The sequence below is a fragment of the Pollicipes pollicipes genome, unplaced genomic scaffold (assembly GCF_011947565.3).
Source record: "Pollicipes pollicipes isolate AB1234 unplaced genomic scaffold, Ppol_2.1 Scaffold_4002;HRSCAF=4701_pilon_pilon_pilon, whole genome shotgun sequence".
Classification (NCBI taxonomy): Eukaryota; Metazoa; Arthropoda; class Thecostraca; order Pollicipedomorpha; family Pollicipedidae; genus Pollicipes; species Pollicipes pollicipes.
In genome coordinates this window covers 10,494,807-10,509,806 of record NW_023596420.1, presented here as the reverse complement: position 1 = coordinate 10,509,806, position 15,000 = coordinate 10,494,807, and the positions used below count along the sequence as shown (strand labels likewise).

The following is a 15,000-nucleotide window of genomic DNA, read 5'->3' as shown; positions in this document are numbered from 1 at the left end:
ACTATTCAGACCAAGCTCCAGTCAGCCCATGTCTACTATCCAGACCAGGCCCCATTTAGCCCCTGTTCACTATCCAGACCAGGCTCCAGTCAGCCCCTGTCCACTATCCAGGCCAGGCTCCAGTCAGCCCATGTCCACTATCCAGACCAGGCTCCAGTCAGCCCATGTCCACTATCCAGACCAGGCTTCAGTCAGCCCCTGTCCACTATCCAGACCAGGCTCCAGTCAGCCCCTGTCCACTATCCAGACCAGGCTCCAGTCAGCCCCTGTCCACTATCCAGACCAGGCTCCAGTCAGCCCCTGTTCACTGTCCAGACCAGGCTCCAGTCAGCCCATGTCCACTATCCAGACCAGGCTCCAGTCAGCCCCTGTCCACTATCCAGACCAGGCTCCAGTCAGCCCCTGTCCACTATCCAGACCAGGCCCCATTTAGCCTCTGTCCACCACCTGTCCACTATCCAGGTCAAGTTGAAAGATTGTATGAGCGTCGGCAGGTGATTTTGTTGTGTTTGCAGTTCTATTTTTAGCAGACTTATGTGCGATTGGCTGCAACAGCTTACGACTAGCCTGATTAGCAACTCACATCCGCAACCCTACTAGCCACGCTACTAATCTAGCAACTAGCCACGCTCCGAGCCATAGCCCCCGCTGCGTGGTCTACCTCCCCCTGCGGCAAAAACTAAATCTGAGGCTTTTCTGAAATCTGAGGGAAAGGAAGTCGCAAATTTTCCACCTCGGCATGATTTTTGCCGGCCTCAAGCATGAATTATGTTTACCCAGCCTAAAATTAGCCCAGTGACGCCACGGCCAGACCACGTGATGCGAACTTCCAGTAGGACTTTGTCACACGAAGAAAACTACACACCGTTCTCCATCCACCACGAACCGCCGTCCGCCCCTCAACTCACCGCTCGGACGAGTCCCGAACCACTGCGTCCGTTGGCAACCGCTCGGCGCCGCCTGTGCACAGCCAGGGGAGCCCTAGCGTATGTTTACGGAGGTCGGCCGCGCCAGAGGCGGCGCCAGGTGGGACGTACCCTGACGTGAACAGGTGGCCGGTGAGTCCTTCCGGCGCAGCGGGCTCTGCGCCGCTGGCAAGCTGCCCGCGAGCGGATAGCGTCCGATCGATGACGTCGTGGCACCGCCGCTGCGTCGGCCGACGCGCCACTTTTGTCACCGTGCCCACCGGGCACCGGGCGCCGGCCGCTGGCGGGCTAGCGGGTCGGTCGGCAGGAAGCGGCCCTGCCGGCAGCAGTGTCAGCGCTCGCGCGGAGGATCTGTCACTGAGACGAGCTGACAATCCGGCGATCGATTCTGTCGCCTCAGCTGAACATTGACGCGGTAGCGCCGGACCCGGCACGCCGGGCAGGGCACTCTGCAGCCCGGCACACCGCAATCGGAAGCCTTCCCCCGAACGCTGCTGCTCTCGATATGGAGTTCAAAATTTGTCTTGCGATCTCAACAATGTCTGATCACTATCACAAGGATGTTGAGAACGGGTTCTGGAAGCTTCATTATAATATGACATATATCAGCAGCATCAGCGTAATTAACAGGATATGAGCATTATCAGCTCGAGATAATACCGCGCATTTTTGGCGTGGAGTTCCTCCCAGCCTTCAATGTGCGCGTCTCACCCAGTCTGTGCTGCGTAATACTAACGTTGAACAGATCTCCATACCCGTGCGAGCGTAAACAGACGAGGACAGAGGCAGCTCGAGCTCCCGCGTCAACCTTGTACCACGACCGCACCAACAGCTACGTATGAAGCCGGGTCGAAAACAACCACCACTGGATCTTGCGAGCATTGGCTAACAAAGCCGCGAGCGTATCCAGAGCGTGGACGCTTCGCTTCAACTCATATATGGACGAGAATAACGAAATCAAACAAAGGGTGTGTAGTAAACTAAAATCAAAGGAAAGACGGCTTCCATGTTGTTATCAAGCAGGACTTTTCCGCCGAGTTCACAGCACGGGCGCAGACTCAGGCGGTGGTGGTCTCCGACAGCGCATGGCGCCGGTGGCCACGTGACTTCGAAAAACCCAAAGTCCAAAGCGAGCTCGTATTAACGAGTTTTGCTCTCCCCCCCCCCCCCCCCTCTCTCTCTCTCTCTCTCTCTCTCTCTCTCTTGCTCTAGCTCTCGCTTAAAACGACGGCGCCATTTAAATAGTTTTATTGTCGCGGAACATTCATATTTACATTAACAATCTACATATGTCACCGCGCTTCTTTAACAAGTAACATGACGCAGAGTCGTGTATGGGATGTCCATGTCTTCACTCGTTGTCCTGGGTTCTCTCACTCCCGCGCGCTCTCTCTCTCTCTCTCTCCCGCTCTGACTCTCGTTGCCATCACAACCCGCTCTCTCGCAGAGTCGCACACACACATCCACAGCATGTGTTTGTGTGTCTGTGCGTGTACAAATACTCGCTATGTGTGTGGTGTCTACGTGTCGCTGTGCGCATGCGCACGCGCTTGGACATATGTACAGCCAATATCGACATTTGACACGCCGGCCGGATGCAACCGGCGCCGCCGTCTCCCGAGTCGACCCCCGGCCAGTCCCGCGTGTGGTGAGCGCTGCCTGGCACACCTGCCCCCGCCTCCCCCCCCCCCCCCCCCCCCCCACCCCCGGGCGGCAGCGGCTCGCCCGCCCGGCCCGGCGCACCGCGGTCATCAGAGGGCGCTGCCCGGCACCGGCCGCCCAGCTCGGCCAACCACCCACGGCCGCCCGCCCGTCACAGGAAGATCTCAGCTTTGGTTTGGTTTTATCCCACGATAAATAGTCATAAGTTAGACGAGTCGCGGCCCCGCTGATTGCCGGCTGCCGCGCGGTTCCACCGCCCTCCCCGCTCCCTCCGGTCCCGATCCCGGTCCCGATCCCGGTCCCGATCCCGGTCCACCGGTCCCAGTTCCCCGGCCTCGGTCTCAGTCTCAGTCCCGGTCTCGTCCCGGTTCACGTCCCCGTCCCTGTCCCAGTACTGCAATCCTCCCCGCTCCCCCTGTCCCGGTTCGCTCGTAACGCGTCACGAGGCCCCTTCAAAACGGAGATGACACACGGACAGGGCGGCGGCCCTCTACGGCCGCTCCGCCCTGCTGTTGGCATTGTATGGCAACATTCAAAACAATATTACAACGCAATACTGTGCCCAATAAAAGCTGCCGTCGCAACCACGGTAGAACGCATCTAAGATGCCACTTGACAGATAAAGCTTAGAGAAAGTTTTCCTTTTCCATATAAAGAACATCCGGCCGTATCCGCCGTATCCACCGCCTATTCTTCCAAGCCACCATCGGGCCTCTCTGGGCCCTCTTTCCACAGCCGGAGGACGCCTGGCGAGCGGGGAGGCTGCGGTACCGCGCCACCGCTCGCTCCCGCTGTCGCCAGGGCACGGCGGCGCCGCCCCGCCGGCCGTCTTGTGACACAGGGCCGCCTCGAGTCCGCGCACGTCCGGCCGTGCCAAACGCGTCAGTGACCAAACTAAAACAGCGCACGGCTCCCAGTCCGCTAGTGAAAAGCGTCGCAGAAGTGAAGAGCGCGCGCGCAGGTGACATCGCTGGTGGGCCCGCGAACGCCCGGCAGGGTCCGCGGACGGTTCTCCCGCTCGTCAGGTACTCGCTTGTCAATGCCCGGGCCGGCAGACGCCGCTGCCGGGGCGTGGTGGCGCAACGTGCTTGCCACCAGAGGCGCCACGCCACCGATGGCTACACGGCAGGCACACGGCGCCGTCAGTCAGTTATAGACGGCGCCACCGTCGGCAAACACTCCGCTATCGACGGCGCTACTGTTGGCAGGTCGCAGCCGGCGCCACCGCGGTGTTGCCGTCAACCGGTTGTCTCCACCGACTGGGAAGTGGCGCTCTCCTGCAACGGGGGAGGTGCATGTCAGGTCCCCTCACCACCCACCAGCACGCGGCCTCGCGCATCACAACAGAAAGACAGACTAATCCAACCCCGGTAGTGCCGCCCGAAAACGGCGCCGAGATCCTGGTTCGTCGCATCAGACGGCATTCAAATACCAGAAATGCTCACACGCATTAATCTTGTCATTTAACATACGCACACGCACGCGCGTGTCTGCAACAAACGTGCACGAAAAGGCACGCACGTCAGGGTGCAAGCATGTGTCACGTTCTGACTGAATCGTTCGCGCGTCTGATATCGCTGCGCTTCGATTAGCATGCTCCACTAGATCAGAGCCCCACCTGCGCCACGTTCTGCATCAGCCGCTGTCGAACCTCGCGTATCTTCAAGATCAGCATCTGTTTGTTGGGGAACAAGTTTGCATGGGTATTCTGAAAGGTAGTAATGGCTTGACCTGGAAAAAAGGAAGACGCAGAGGATTAGCTGGAACCTATCCGCTGTCACATTCAATCGTAGCATATTTGAATTTTTAACGGCAATGTATCTTAACGTCCAGCGCAATTTAAAATCGGTCAAGCCAAACGCATTCAGTGGAGTCGAAAAAACAACAGGTGGGAAATAACTGCACTCGGTGCTAATAATTACCATTGCTGTTTTAACGCCGATGAATGGTTGGGCATGACATTGCTAACATATTGCCTGGAGGTCATAGGAGCAAAAAAACTTCATACACCACGCAACTGCATCCATTTCCTTAAAGAAAAATAGCTGTCACGAGCACGGAATAGAACCGTCAAACAGTCCACCGATCTGTAAACTATAAATCAAATCACGACGCATAACAAGCTGCGAATAGACATTCAGATACATTCGGTTAGCAGACAGTGGCTCAGGGCTGCGACAGCAAAACCGATCCGACTCCCCGCCGGCACGGCCACCTGGCGGCAGCGCCCGGCCGGCCGGGGACCCACTCACTGGACGGGTAGAAGCCCTGCTCCTGGAACAGCTGCAGCACCAGACTGCGCCGCTGGTCCAGGATGCGACGCAGCGAGCCGGACTTGTCGGCGCCGGGTGTACGCGGGGTACGCGGCGACCTGCCCGCCGTCGACGGCGAGAACTCGCCCGACTCGCTCAGCTCTGAGGTGGCGCATGGGTCGCCGGGTCAGACGGGGTCATAGGGTCACGGGAGTGGGTGGGGTCACGGGGTCATGGGGTCCAGTCGGGTCACGGGTTCAGGTGGGATCATATGACATCGGACTCGGCGCGCACGCCGTTGTGCCCAGTGCAGATATGGCCGGGCCTGCCAGCGATGTCAGAGCTGCCACTGTTGCCCTGTGACCGGAGGCTGGTACAGAGGCTGGTACAGAGGCTGGTACAGAGGCTGGTACCCGTGGCCGGCCCGCGAGCGCCCATCGCACGCCCGAGTGGCCATGCGACGACACTCGTGCTCAAGTCCAAACATACCTCCCGGGACACGACGCCAACTACATGATAAACAGAATAGATAACAAAATATAACAGCTAAATAATACAATACAGTGGAATAGCTAATAAAGTATGATGAGCAAATAATAAAATATAGCAAATCAACAAAACAATAATTAACAAATAAAACAATACAACAAATAATCAGGCCCTGATCGAAATGCGCGACGCATTCATTCACGGATTGGCCAGATGTAGCATATGACTAAGGTGGCGTGTGTGCCTTTTCAACGGCGTGCCCACCTTTGATTTTCTCGGAGCAGAAGTCGGGCCCGAAGAAGCGGCCGCCCTGAAGGCTGGCCGACAGGGGCGTGTTGGTGCCGCGGGGCGTGCCACCCACACCGGGCGTGTCCACCTCAGAGCCGCTCTCGTCGGCACCTGGCCACGGCAGGCCTGCTGTCAGCGGGCCGGCTCTCGGGCGCACCACACAGCACAGAGCGAGCTCACCCGGTGGGCGATCTGTCAGAAGGGACGGGATGGGGAGGGGAGGGGCGGGGTACGGCAGGGGTGGGAAACCTCCGGGGCACACCCACGTGCAAGGCAACGCGCACAAAGCGGCGGGCAAGCCGCGGAAGTCACGGACGGGGGAGTTGAAAACATAGAAAACAATGGAATGCGATCGCCGCAGATTGCAAGGACATGGTCAGGGGTGTGACCATGAACAAAGCAACAAGAGCAGCCCGACATTTTTGGACAGCTTAGACCAACACAAAGGCAACCAGACATCTCGCCCGGAGTGATGTGACGTTCCTGCGATTCAACCGCGTCCCACTCAGCGTCAGCCTTGCTAGTAACGACCCCGCCGTCGCGAAGACGAGCCCCGCCCGCCGGGGTCGACACCCCCCCCCCTTCGCCCACCCCTCTCCGCGGTGCAGCAGCGGCCACGTACGTCGGCGCCGCTGCGTCTGCGCCACCCGCGGACTGAGCGCCGACGGCGACGGTATCTCGCCCGGCCGGAACTGCGGCAGACGGGTGAACTTCTCCGAGAAGTTTACCTGCTCCAGCACTCTGCCGAGCAGAACGCGGCTCCGGTTACACATGCACGCCTCTTTGGAGCGCCAGCACACGACGCAGTGCTTCTCCCACAAACATGTCTGCGCATTAATATATAAAAAGCAACACATGGGGGACAACATGTGTTGCATGTGTGGAACACACGTGAACACGTCAACTTGTCGCCAGTGGAGACGCCGTGGCTACACATTGAGCTACCTGAATGTGCAGCCACGCAGAACACCTCGCAATTGTCTGAACCTCTTGGCGCCAGTCTGTCCGTCCCTGGCGGCCGTCCCCAGCCGGCCACTCACTTGTCCATCTGGTCGGGGCTGCGTTTGGCGGCGGCGACGGCGGCGCCGGGCGGCGCGCCCGTCGTCTGGTAGACGGCCGGCGACGCGCCGCCCGACTCGCCGCCGCCGCTGCCGCCGCCGCCGCTGCTGCTGCCGCCACTGCTGTGCAGGCGCCGCTGCAGGGGCGCCTGCCCGAGCTGCGCTGGCGTCGGCGCCAGCACGAACGCCGAGCCGCTGGAGGGCGGCTCCGGCGCCGGCATCCGCTCCTGGGGCGCGGCGGCCGCCGTTAGCACCGGCGCCGCCACGCCAGCACGGTCAGGGGAGTGTCTCGCAGCACGGGCAGCCGCTGAGGCTCGTACGCCGCTCCTCAGTGCGGGCGCAGGCAGCAGCGCGGCCACGCGGTCAGCGTGGGTACGGGCGCGGTAGGAGACGGCACCGCAGAGGGGCAGCCCCAAGACGGGCGCTACTCCTTGGATGGGGAGGAGACCGCACCGCAGAGGGGCTGCCCAAAGACGGACACTACTCCTTGGATGGGGAGGAGACGGCACCGCAGAGGGGCTGCCCCGAGACGGGCACTACTCCTTGGATGGGGAGGAGACGGCACCGCAGAGGGGCTGCCCCGAGACGGGCACTGCTCCTTGGATGGGGAGGAGACGGCACCGCAGAGGGGCTGCCCTAAGACGGGCACTACTCCTTGGATGGGGAGGAGACGGCACCGCAGAGGGGCTGCCCTAAGACGGGCACTACTCCTTGGATGGGGCGGTGCCTATCAGCACGGCATGGGAACGGCGCAGGCACAGGAGCGGTGCGTGTTAGAGACTACCTCACAACAAAAGCGCTCGCTGCCTCGCGTCCCTGTTCCCTCGTGATAACTTCCGAGACAGACGGCTCGCAGCCCCGCCAGCCTACGAACACCAGCTCACCACCCCAACCCCATCGCTGGACGAGCCTGCCCCGCCGCCCCCCTCCTCTCGAGGTCGTACCTGGTCAGAGGTGAGCTGCGCGGCGTCCACCCCAGCCCCTTCGCTTGACGAGCCTGCCCCACCGTCCCCCTCCTCTGGAGGTCGTACCTGGTCAGAGGTGAGCTGCGCGGCGTCCACCCCAGCCCCTTCGCTTGACGAGCCTGCCCCACCGTCCCCCTCCTCTGGAGGTCGTACCTGGTCAGAGGTGAGCTGCGCGGCGTCCGCCGCAGCGCCGCTCGCCGGCTGCGCTCCGGACGTCGCCTCCGAGGACGCCGAACGCGACAGTGCTGCCACCACCGAGACCCTGCCGGCGGAGAGCTCCGTGACGGGCCGGACCGGGTGTGGAGCGGCGGCACAGGCCGCGGGCGCCAGCCGCACCACACGCTGCTGGAGACGGGGGATAGCACAGCGCGGCATAATTGAACCTCACTCATCCAGAAGTACGGACGTGCGAAAACTCGCGACATACAGGAGTACAGTGCCGCACGCACGTATACTGCACACTCATCCGTCCGCACCGTAAAGAACATCGAAGAAACCATGGCGATGATTGATAATTTGAACTCCCAAACGGCCAGGTCATTGTGTACGGGGATGTCCAGCGGTGGGGGAACGGGAGGGGACAACCGACGTCTTGAGGATAGAAGCACTTGCTCAAATTGTTCCTTCCCAACGTAATGGCGTTCTTGTGAAGCGTTCTGCAGCATCCGCGCGCCCGCCAGCGCCTCACCGAGAGTGGCGGGAGCTCGAGCCGTCCGACGGCCGGCCTGGCGTCACCGCTGGTGACGTCAACGAGGATGACGTCACCAGACAGATGGCACCTGGCGTCGTGACATGGCCGTTGTCGGCCACCTTGGAGGAGGCCGCACCGGACGCTGCGCACGAGAGACGTCGGGTCAGACCATCGACGCCCGCACGCCACTGGGCGAGGAGCCACACATCCGCACGACGGCACCACGAAACACCGTCCGACTGCGCAGCGCACCAGCGCAAGTCGCTGAGTTGCGCCGACCAAGGTGTGCACAAGATGGAAAGTTTTCCCAACAAACAGCGCGCGATACTGAGGCATTGGTGTAGATGACACTCTGAGAGCGTTCGCTCGTTCTACCAGCGGCTGGCCCAGCACTACCTAACCGCGATGAGTTGCCAACACCAGCACGTCCACTACAACGACGAGGCTGCCATGACACCAAAAACAAACGGAAGACACTGCATGAGCACTATACCTGAGCGCTACACTATACGTAGCGCTCAGGGCGGAGGGCTGAGGGGCCCGACGGACGGGCAGCCGAGGAGCGCGTGCCCCAGCCGGTGGTACCCACATGCCAGGCTGAGCTGGAGCCCGCTGCTTGAGAGCAGCACGTTCTGCAGCTTCCCGTCCGGCGTCTGCAGGGCCAGCGATGAGACCAGGTACTGCAGCGGCTGGCCGCCCGCGCCCTTGGAGCCGGGAGTCAGGATCGCCTGCGGCCGCCGAGAGGTCAGCCGGGTCACGCGGGGCGGAGCCTGCCTCGGCCTGGCCACCATGAGGCGAACAGACGGCCTCTGACGAGCTGGTGTTACCGAGCAGCCTGCAAGTCCGCTCCTACCAAACGGGCCACTTGCAAGATAGCGAACAGTCCAGTTGACAGCATTCTGGCGGCCAAACCACGGAGGAGATACGGCTATCACACGCGTCATGCCATGGCCCACAACCGCCTGTTCCACCTGCCGCCTAGCCTGCCCCGGCCAAGGCGGAGGGCCACGAACTGTCGCCTTAAACAAGCGTCACCCCATCCAGAGCGCACCACGCGCCAGAGGTGCGTCCGCTGAGTGGTCTGGTCGCCACGGCAGCCGCACCGCTCCCAGGAGCATGTCCTCAGCCCACCACTGACCTGCTGACCGGCCTGCGGCGACGCCAGGATGACCTGGCCGGCGGCACCGCCGGCGGCGCCCGACGCCGTCTTGAGCACCAGGTTGGTGAGCAGCGCGCCGCCGCCGGCGCCAGCCGCCTGGTTCAGTCGCGGCACTGTGTTCAGGATGGCGTAGTGGGTCGGGGCCGGCCGCGTCGGCTCGCGCGGCCCCGGGCTGACCGGCCGCGGACCCGGCGACATCGACTTGAACGCGCCACCGGTCGGTTGGAAGCCGCCGGGGGCGCCGGCGCGGCCCGGCCCCGGACTATAGAGCGGCACCTCGGCGCTGACCGACGGGCGCGCCTTGATCGGCTTGGGCCGCACGGCGGCGGCCGGAGCCGCGGCCGGCCGCCCCTCGGCGTCACTCTCGTCCGTGTCGGCCACGTTCTCCTTGCAGAGCAGGTCCAGGTCGGCCGTGTCCTCGCAGATCACCATGCGCTCCTCGTCCGATTCGACCGTCGAGTCGCGCCGGCGCCGGTCGTCGGTTGACTCGCGCCTCGTCGCCGTCGCCGCCGCTGCCGCTGCCGCCGCCGCCGCCGCCGTCGCTGCTACCGCCGCCGCCGCCGCCGCTGCCGCCGCCGCCGGCGTCGGACCGGTGTGCGAGGGGGCGGCGCTGGCCGGCTCGGCCTTCAGAGAGCTGCTGGAAGACTTCCTACGGTCCTTGCTGCACCACTTCCATTCCGGATGTGCCTTGAAGTGCGCCTCCTTCACCTGTCGGCCGGCACGACGATGAGGCCCGCCTCCTCGAACCCCCTCGTCTCAGTAGCAATACAGGTCACATTGACGGAAAAGCAGGCGCATAGAGTTGCACGGGCAAAGTTTCGTTCCCTTTTGAAACAAGGCACAGACACTAAAAAGAAACATCAAGCACAGCTCAAGGAGCAACACATCGGGAGCATGGTTCAGTATTTGATGGTAAAACACATTACAGATGTAACCTGCTGAACATTAAGCAGAGCCTAAAACCTTACACCTGTACCGTACCTGATGAGCCAGATCCTGGTACTTCTGCTTCTCCTCCAGCTTGAGGGCGTACCACCACTCTCCCAGAATTTTGCTGACGGTGCGGTTGTCCTGGTTCGGGTGTGACTGATGCACCAGTGCCCGGTGCCTCTTGGAGAAGATCATGAAAGCGTTCATCGGCCGCCGTATCACCTGTTTGCCCTGCCGACAAACCCGAGAACGGATGCTAGTGGACACAGTGCGACGCATGACGGCTGAGCAGAATGTAACGCCGGTACGCCGTAAAACCGTTCGACTTTCACCAATGTGCTGCGGCGCCAGATTATCGTGCCGCGACGTGGACATAAAATCCACCGGGTCGACCACTGCACGCTTCCATCGCGGCCGCCGTAAGAGACAGCCCGTCGGGGCGATCCTGAGGCCGCTTGGCGGTCAGCTTATCACCCTGTCCAGCACAAATACGGAGCTGACGAGATCCAGCCGCGTACACTGCCGCGCGTGCTGACGACGCCGCTCGGGCCGATAGCGTGCGGCGAATAAACTAACTCCGGTCCCGAGGCGGCAACTCGCCAGCTCGCTGCGAGTCCACCCGAGCCGCGAGCACCAGCCACCCCTTCCCCGGCGCCGTTAGCCGAAGCTGCACGCCTGGACCGTGTCCGTCCGGCAGCCAGGGTAAACGTCGTCTCCGTCGCCCGGCGTCGTTCACCGAAATGGCCATTAGGGTAATGACCGATAATTACGTCTGCAACTGCTAAACACAAGTGTGACTGATGTCCCAGTGACTATAACTGCATATCCACTCCGAAGTTCGCACAACTGTATCTGCAGTCACTTATAGACCCTGACCTCTCCCGTCCGCCGTCGCAGTGGGCAGTGAAAAATGTGCGCAATGTGCGAGAATCGAACCCAAAGCCCGAGTATCACGCTCTGCCAGCTGCGACGCTCTCATCCCTCCAGCAGCACGCCCAACTCTAAGCCTAGCCCGGCGTCACGAGCCCTCGTGTGCGCTCGATACATTCCAGAGTGCGCCAGTCCATGCCACGTGGCAATCGCCGCAACCAGCCACCCTAAAATAGCGAGCCGCGCCAGACCCCAGCGCCGGGAGCCCAGCGTACAAACAGGCCGGCGCCCACCAGCGGCGGCTCTCGTTGCAGGGCGGTCAGCGCCGGGCGCGGACCACGCGCCGGCGAGCGGCGTTCGTACCGTCTTGGCCGAGACTTTGCCCTCCTCGCGGCTGGCCGACCCCAGGCTGGCGGTGCGCGGCGTCTTCTCGATGGGCGTCATCGGCTCGGCGTCGCTGGCGAACACGTCATCGTCGTCGTCCACGTCCGCCGCGTCCGGCTCCTCCTATGGGTGAGGTCACATAAGTCACGCAGGTCACACAGGTCACACATCACACAGGCCACACAGGTCACACAGGTCACGCGGGTCACAAAAGTCACGCGGGTCACAAAGGTCACACAGGTCACACACTTCACACATGTCACACAGGTCACATAGGTCACACATGTCACACAGGTCACACAGGTCACAAAGGTCATACGGGTCACACGGGTCACGGGTACGACTGTCCAAGCTCAGCCAGTCCCAAGGAGGAGCAGGGCGGAGGTCAGCCGGCGGGCCATGGTGGTCGCGGTCACGAGCGGCGCTGTCTGGCCCCTGGACGGCGGTACCGTCCAGGCCGGCGCGCCGCCGGTGCTGGTGAGCGCACACGGCCGACCGATGAATGGCGCCGTTCCGACGGCCTCTACACCGCTGAATCACGGCAGCCTCGAATCCCGACAGAGTCGCCTCCATATAGAGCCGGCGATACAGCCGCCGCTATAGGCGGACAGGGCGGGGGACGGGGCGCGGGACGGGGCGGGGGACAGGGCGGGGGATGAGGTGGGACCGGCAGATGACCAAACGGGACCAGCCACGGTGTACACTAGCCGTCACGACCAGTTTTGTGTCTGTGCATCGGCCACAATCGCCATTATCGACAGAGACGGAGAATGCGGTTAGGTAAGTACGGCAGCGGCCACATCAGGCTGCATTGCAATGGTCATAGCTTCGCCATTTTCCCCTTGAAGTGAATGACAACCATTCCCGCGCCCTCGCTGCGCCGGCTTCAGCCCTGGCTGCAGAATGCAACGCGGATGGCGTAGGCATCAAAACGCATTGTTAGGCAATCATGAGAATATAACAGACGAGTATGAATTATGTGCAGCCATACGTTGCCACACCAAACGGATAGCACGTTCCAATCGCCGCTAATTCGGCAGCTCAGACATAACCTCGTCATCAACGAATGTCACGTTCAACTAAGCGGCATCAAACAGCCTGCTCCACAGGCCGAGCCCAGCCAGCTGTCCAGTGTCGCAGGCCGTCTGGACTGGGGCGTTGTTAGCGGTCCGCAACGCTGGGCCTTTAACGCTGCGCTCCGTCAGAAATACGAGCCCATCCAAGCCGACCGTGCCGGCTGTCAACAGTTCCCCACAGCGACCCTTCCACGCCGCCACGTTGGCGATGAGACTGCCAGCCAGCCAGGCTATCACGGGCCAAGTACGCGATTTTCGTAAAGCGTCGAGCGTCCGGCACCACGTTTGGACGATATTTCGCGTACTTCGTTTAGGCTGTGCCGTTGACAAAGCTCGGACGAGCCTAACTGGTGGCGCCAACCGTAACGGGCAGGCGGTGGAATGTGGTTCCGTGTTCCCGGTTCCGTGTGAGGAGTGGCAACGTCCTCCCGACCGATTTCTGCCATGATAGAGAGATGATACGAACCGTCGTGCCCTGTCCAGCAATCAACTCCCTATCTCCAAACGTGTGTCACACAGCCTCCGTTTACACCGTGTGAAGTTTATGGTGGCCCCCCTTCCCGCTCTCTCTTACAGCAAAAAATATCCTCAGCGGAATATTTTGTCTCCCCAAGTAAAACCAGACGCCTCCATTTTCGGATGGCCCACTCTATCCAATATGGTCCATCGAATAACCAGCCCAGAAGTGCACCTTCTGCAGTGTAAATATTACACTCTTGGAGTTCTCGGACTTGCCTCGCCCCCCCCCCCCCCCCCCCTCCCCCGCCACTCCCGACAACCGGCTGTTCCAGAGCCGGCTGTGGCGCGCCGGTGGGCCGGTCACAAAAGGCAATGGAGAGTCTCGCTAACATGGAGACGGCCGCCGGCCAGCCGTGTGTTGTAGTGTAGAAAGGTGGCCCAAGGACACACAAAAACGCTGAAGACGGCACAAGGACACCAGTTGGGCGGCAAGACCCGTGATTGGAAGAAACGGACCTTTCTGGGAACAGAAACCGATGAACGAACAGGTTCTTCTGCTGCGGCCCGACACGTGGCAGTGGCGTGGGCCCGGCGGTCGCAGACGGAGCCGTGAGGCGGCGCGTCGGCGACCACCTAACGCAACTCTGCGAACGGCCAGTCCTGCCTGTGCCCTCGACTGGACCCTCAACTCGACTTTTTCGAATTTGGCTGACTGCTTTGGGCTTGCGACCAACCGACTGCCATCGTCCGGACAGCGCGCCCACTTCCGCACGTGAGCCATCTGGTGGCCAAACAGCCCTCACCGGCGCAGCGATCCCATTGCTAGTGTGCATCCAACCACGCTCAGCCGACTTCGTAAGCTCGCGCAGAGCGCTGTACGCTGATCAAGAGTAAGATCCCCCTGGCGCAATGCCACACTGCGAAGCATTGCAGTGGCAGCAGAGCTTACACGCAAGCAGCATTCTGAAACGAGTCCGCCGCGCCACCGCTCTCCCTCCGTCGCCGCTCTCCCCCCGTCGCCGCTCTCCCTCCGTCGCCGCTCTCCCCCCGTCGCCGCTCTCCCCCCGTCGCCGCTCTCCCTCCGTCGCCGCTCTTCCCCCCGTTGCCGCCCTCCCTCCGCCGCCGCTGTGTTCCCGTGTCATCATCGCCTTCGGCCCCGGGCCTGAGCGGTCCGGCGGCTCTGGCCGCGTGGAACAGTCGTCTGCAGCGGAGAGCGAGTGGTAGGCAGAGGGAGGGACGCTGTGAGGGCGGCGCCTCCGCCGGCCGGCTGTACCTGCGCATGCTCTGCGGCCTGGGGCGATCCGACCGGTCCGTCAGCCGGTGGCGCCGGCGACCCGCTGCCGTTGTCCCGGCCTTCCGACACGCCACCGCTCTGAAACGGTCGCGTTCCCATCACACCGGGCACCGCCACGCCAGCCTGCCACCTCAGGTCACACCAGAGCAGTGGCGACCACACCGCGGCGGCGGCGAACGTCAGCAGTACGCGGCGACCTCAGGGCGCAGCGCCAGCAGCCAGGCGACAGCGGCGACGCGCAGCTACGAGTCACGCGTGCGACAGCAGCCGCGAGGCCGGCGAGAGAGTGCCCCCACCGGCGACCGCGCGCGGCTCGCCTGAGGCACCGGTGGCGCCGAGACGACATCCGCCCTCCGCCGGCAGCACCTGCCGCCGCCGCATCACCGGCCGGTCGTGCCGCCGACCGGCAGCAGCCCGTTCGGCACGTGAGACAACCAGCCCTGAGACGGCCGGCGTCCCCGGCCGCGCAGCCTGCCGACGGGCGGCACCTCACCTGC

At 62.4% G+C, this 15,000-nt stretch overlaps 2 protein-coding genes across 2 annotated transcripts in view; both read right to left on the bottom strand.

Annotated features, from left to right (window-relative positions):
* The window catches only part of LOC119094059 (D-amino-acid oxidase), a 23,730-nt gene extending 22,716 nt beyond the window's left edge, over positions 1-1,014 (bottom strand). Inside the window, exon 1 of the mRNA XM_037217125.1 lies at positions 909-1,014. The gene's annotated coding sequence lies outside the window, so the exon portion shown is untranslated. The remainder of the gene's footprint in view (positions 1-908) is intronic.
* A 1,636-nt stretch (positions 1,015-2,650) lies between these two features.
* cic (Putative transcription factor capicua) overlaps positions 2,651-15,000 on the bottom strand; it is a 69,956-nt gene continuing 57,606 nt past the window's right edge. The window contains exons 11-25 of the mRNA XM_037216501.1: positions 14,997-15,000; positions 14,483-14,581; positions 11,654-11,797; positions 10,472-10,651; positions 9,470-10,198; positions 8,921-9,059; positions 8,329-8,473; positions 7,794-7,902; positions 6,870-6,902; positions 6,658-6,719; positions 6,240-6,358; positions 5,594-5,728; positions 4,841-5,002; positions 4,207-4,319; positions 2,651-3,865 (exon numbers count right to left, since the gene is read on the bottom strand). The exon at positions 14,997-15,000 is cut by the window's right edge and continues 184 nt beyond it. Of these exons, the coding sequence (XP_037072396.1) occupies positions 3,827-3,865; positions 4,207-4,319; positions 4,841-5,002; positions 5,594-5,728; positions 6,240-6,358; positions 6,658-6,719; positions 6,870-6,902; positions 7,794-7,902; positions 8,329-8,473; positions 8,921-9,059; positions 9,470-10,198; positions 10,472-10,651; positions 11,654-11,797; positions 14,483-14,581; positions 14,997-15,000 (2,212 nt within the window). The 3' untranslated portion in view covers positions 2,651-3,826. The remainder of the gene's footprint in view (positions 3,866-4,206; positions 4,320-4,840; positions 5,003-5,593; positions 5,729-6,239; positions 6,359-6,657; positions 6,720-6,869; positions 6,903-7,793; positions 7,903-8,328; positions 8,474-8,920; positions 9,060-9,469; positions 10,199-10,471; positions 10,652-11,653; positions 11,798-14,482; positions 14,582-14,996) is intronic.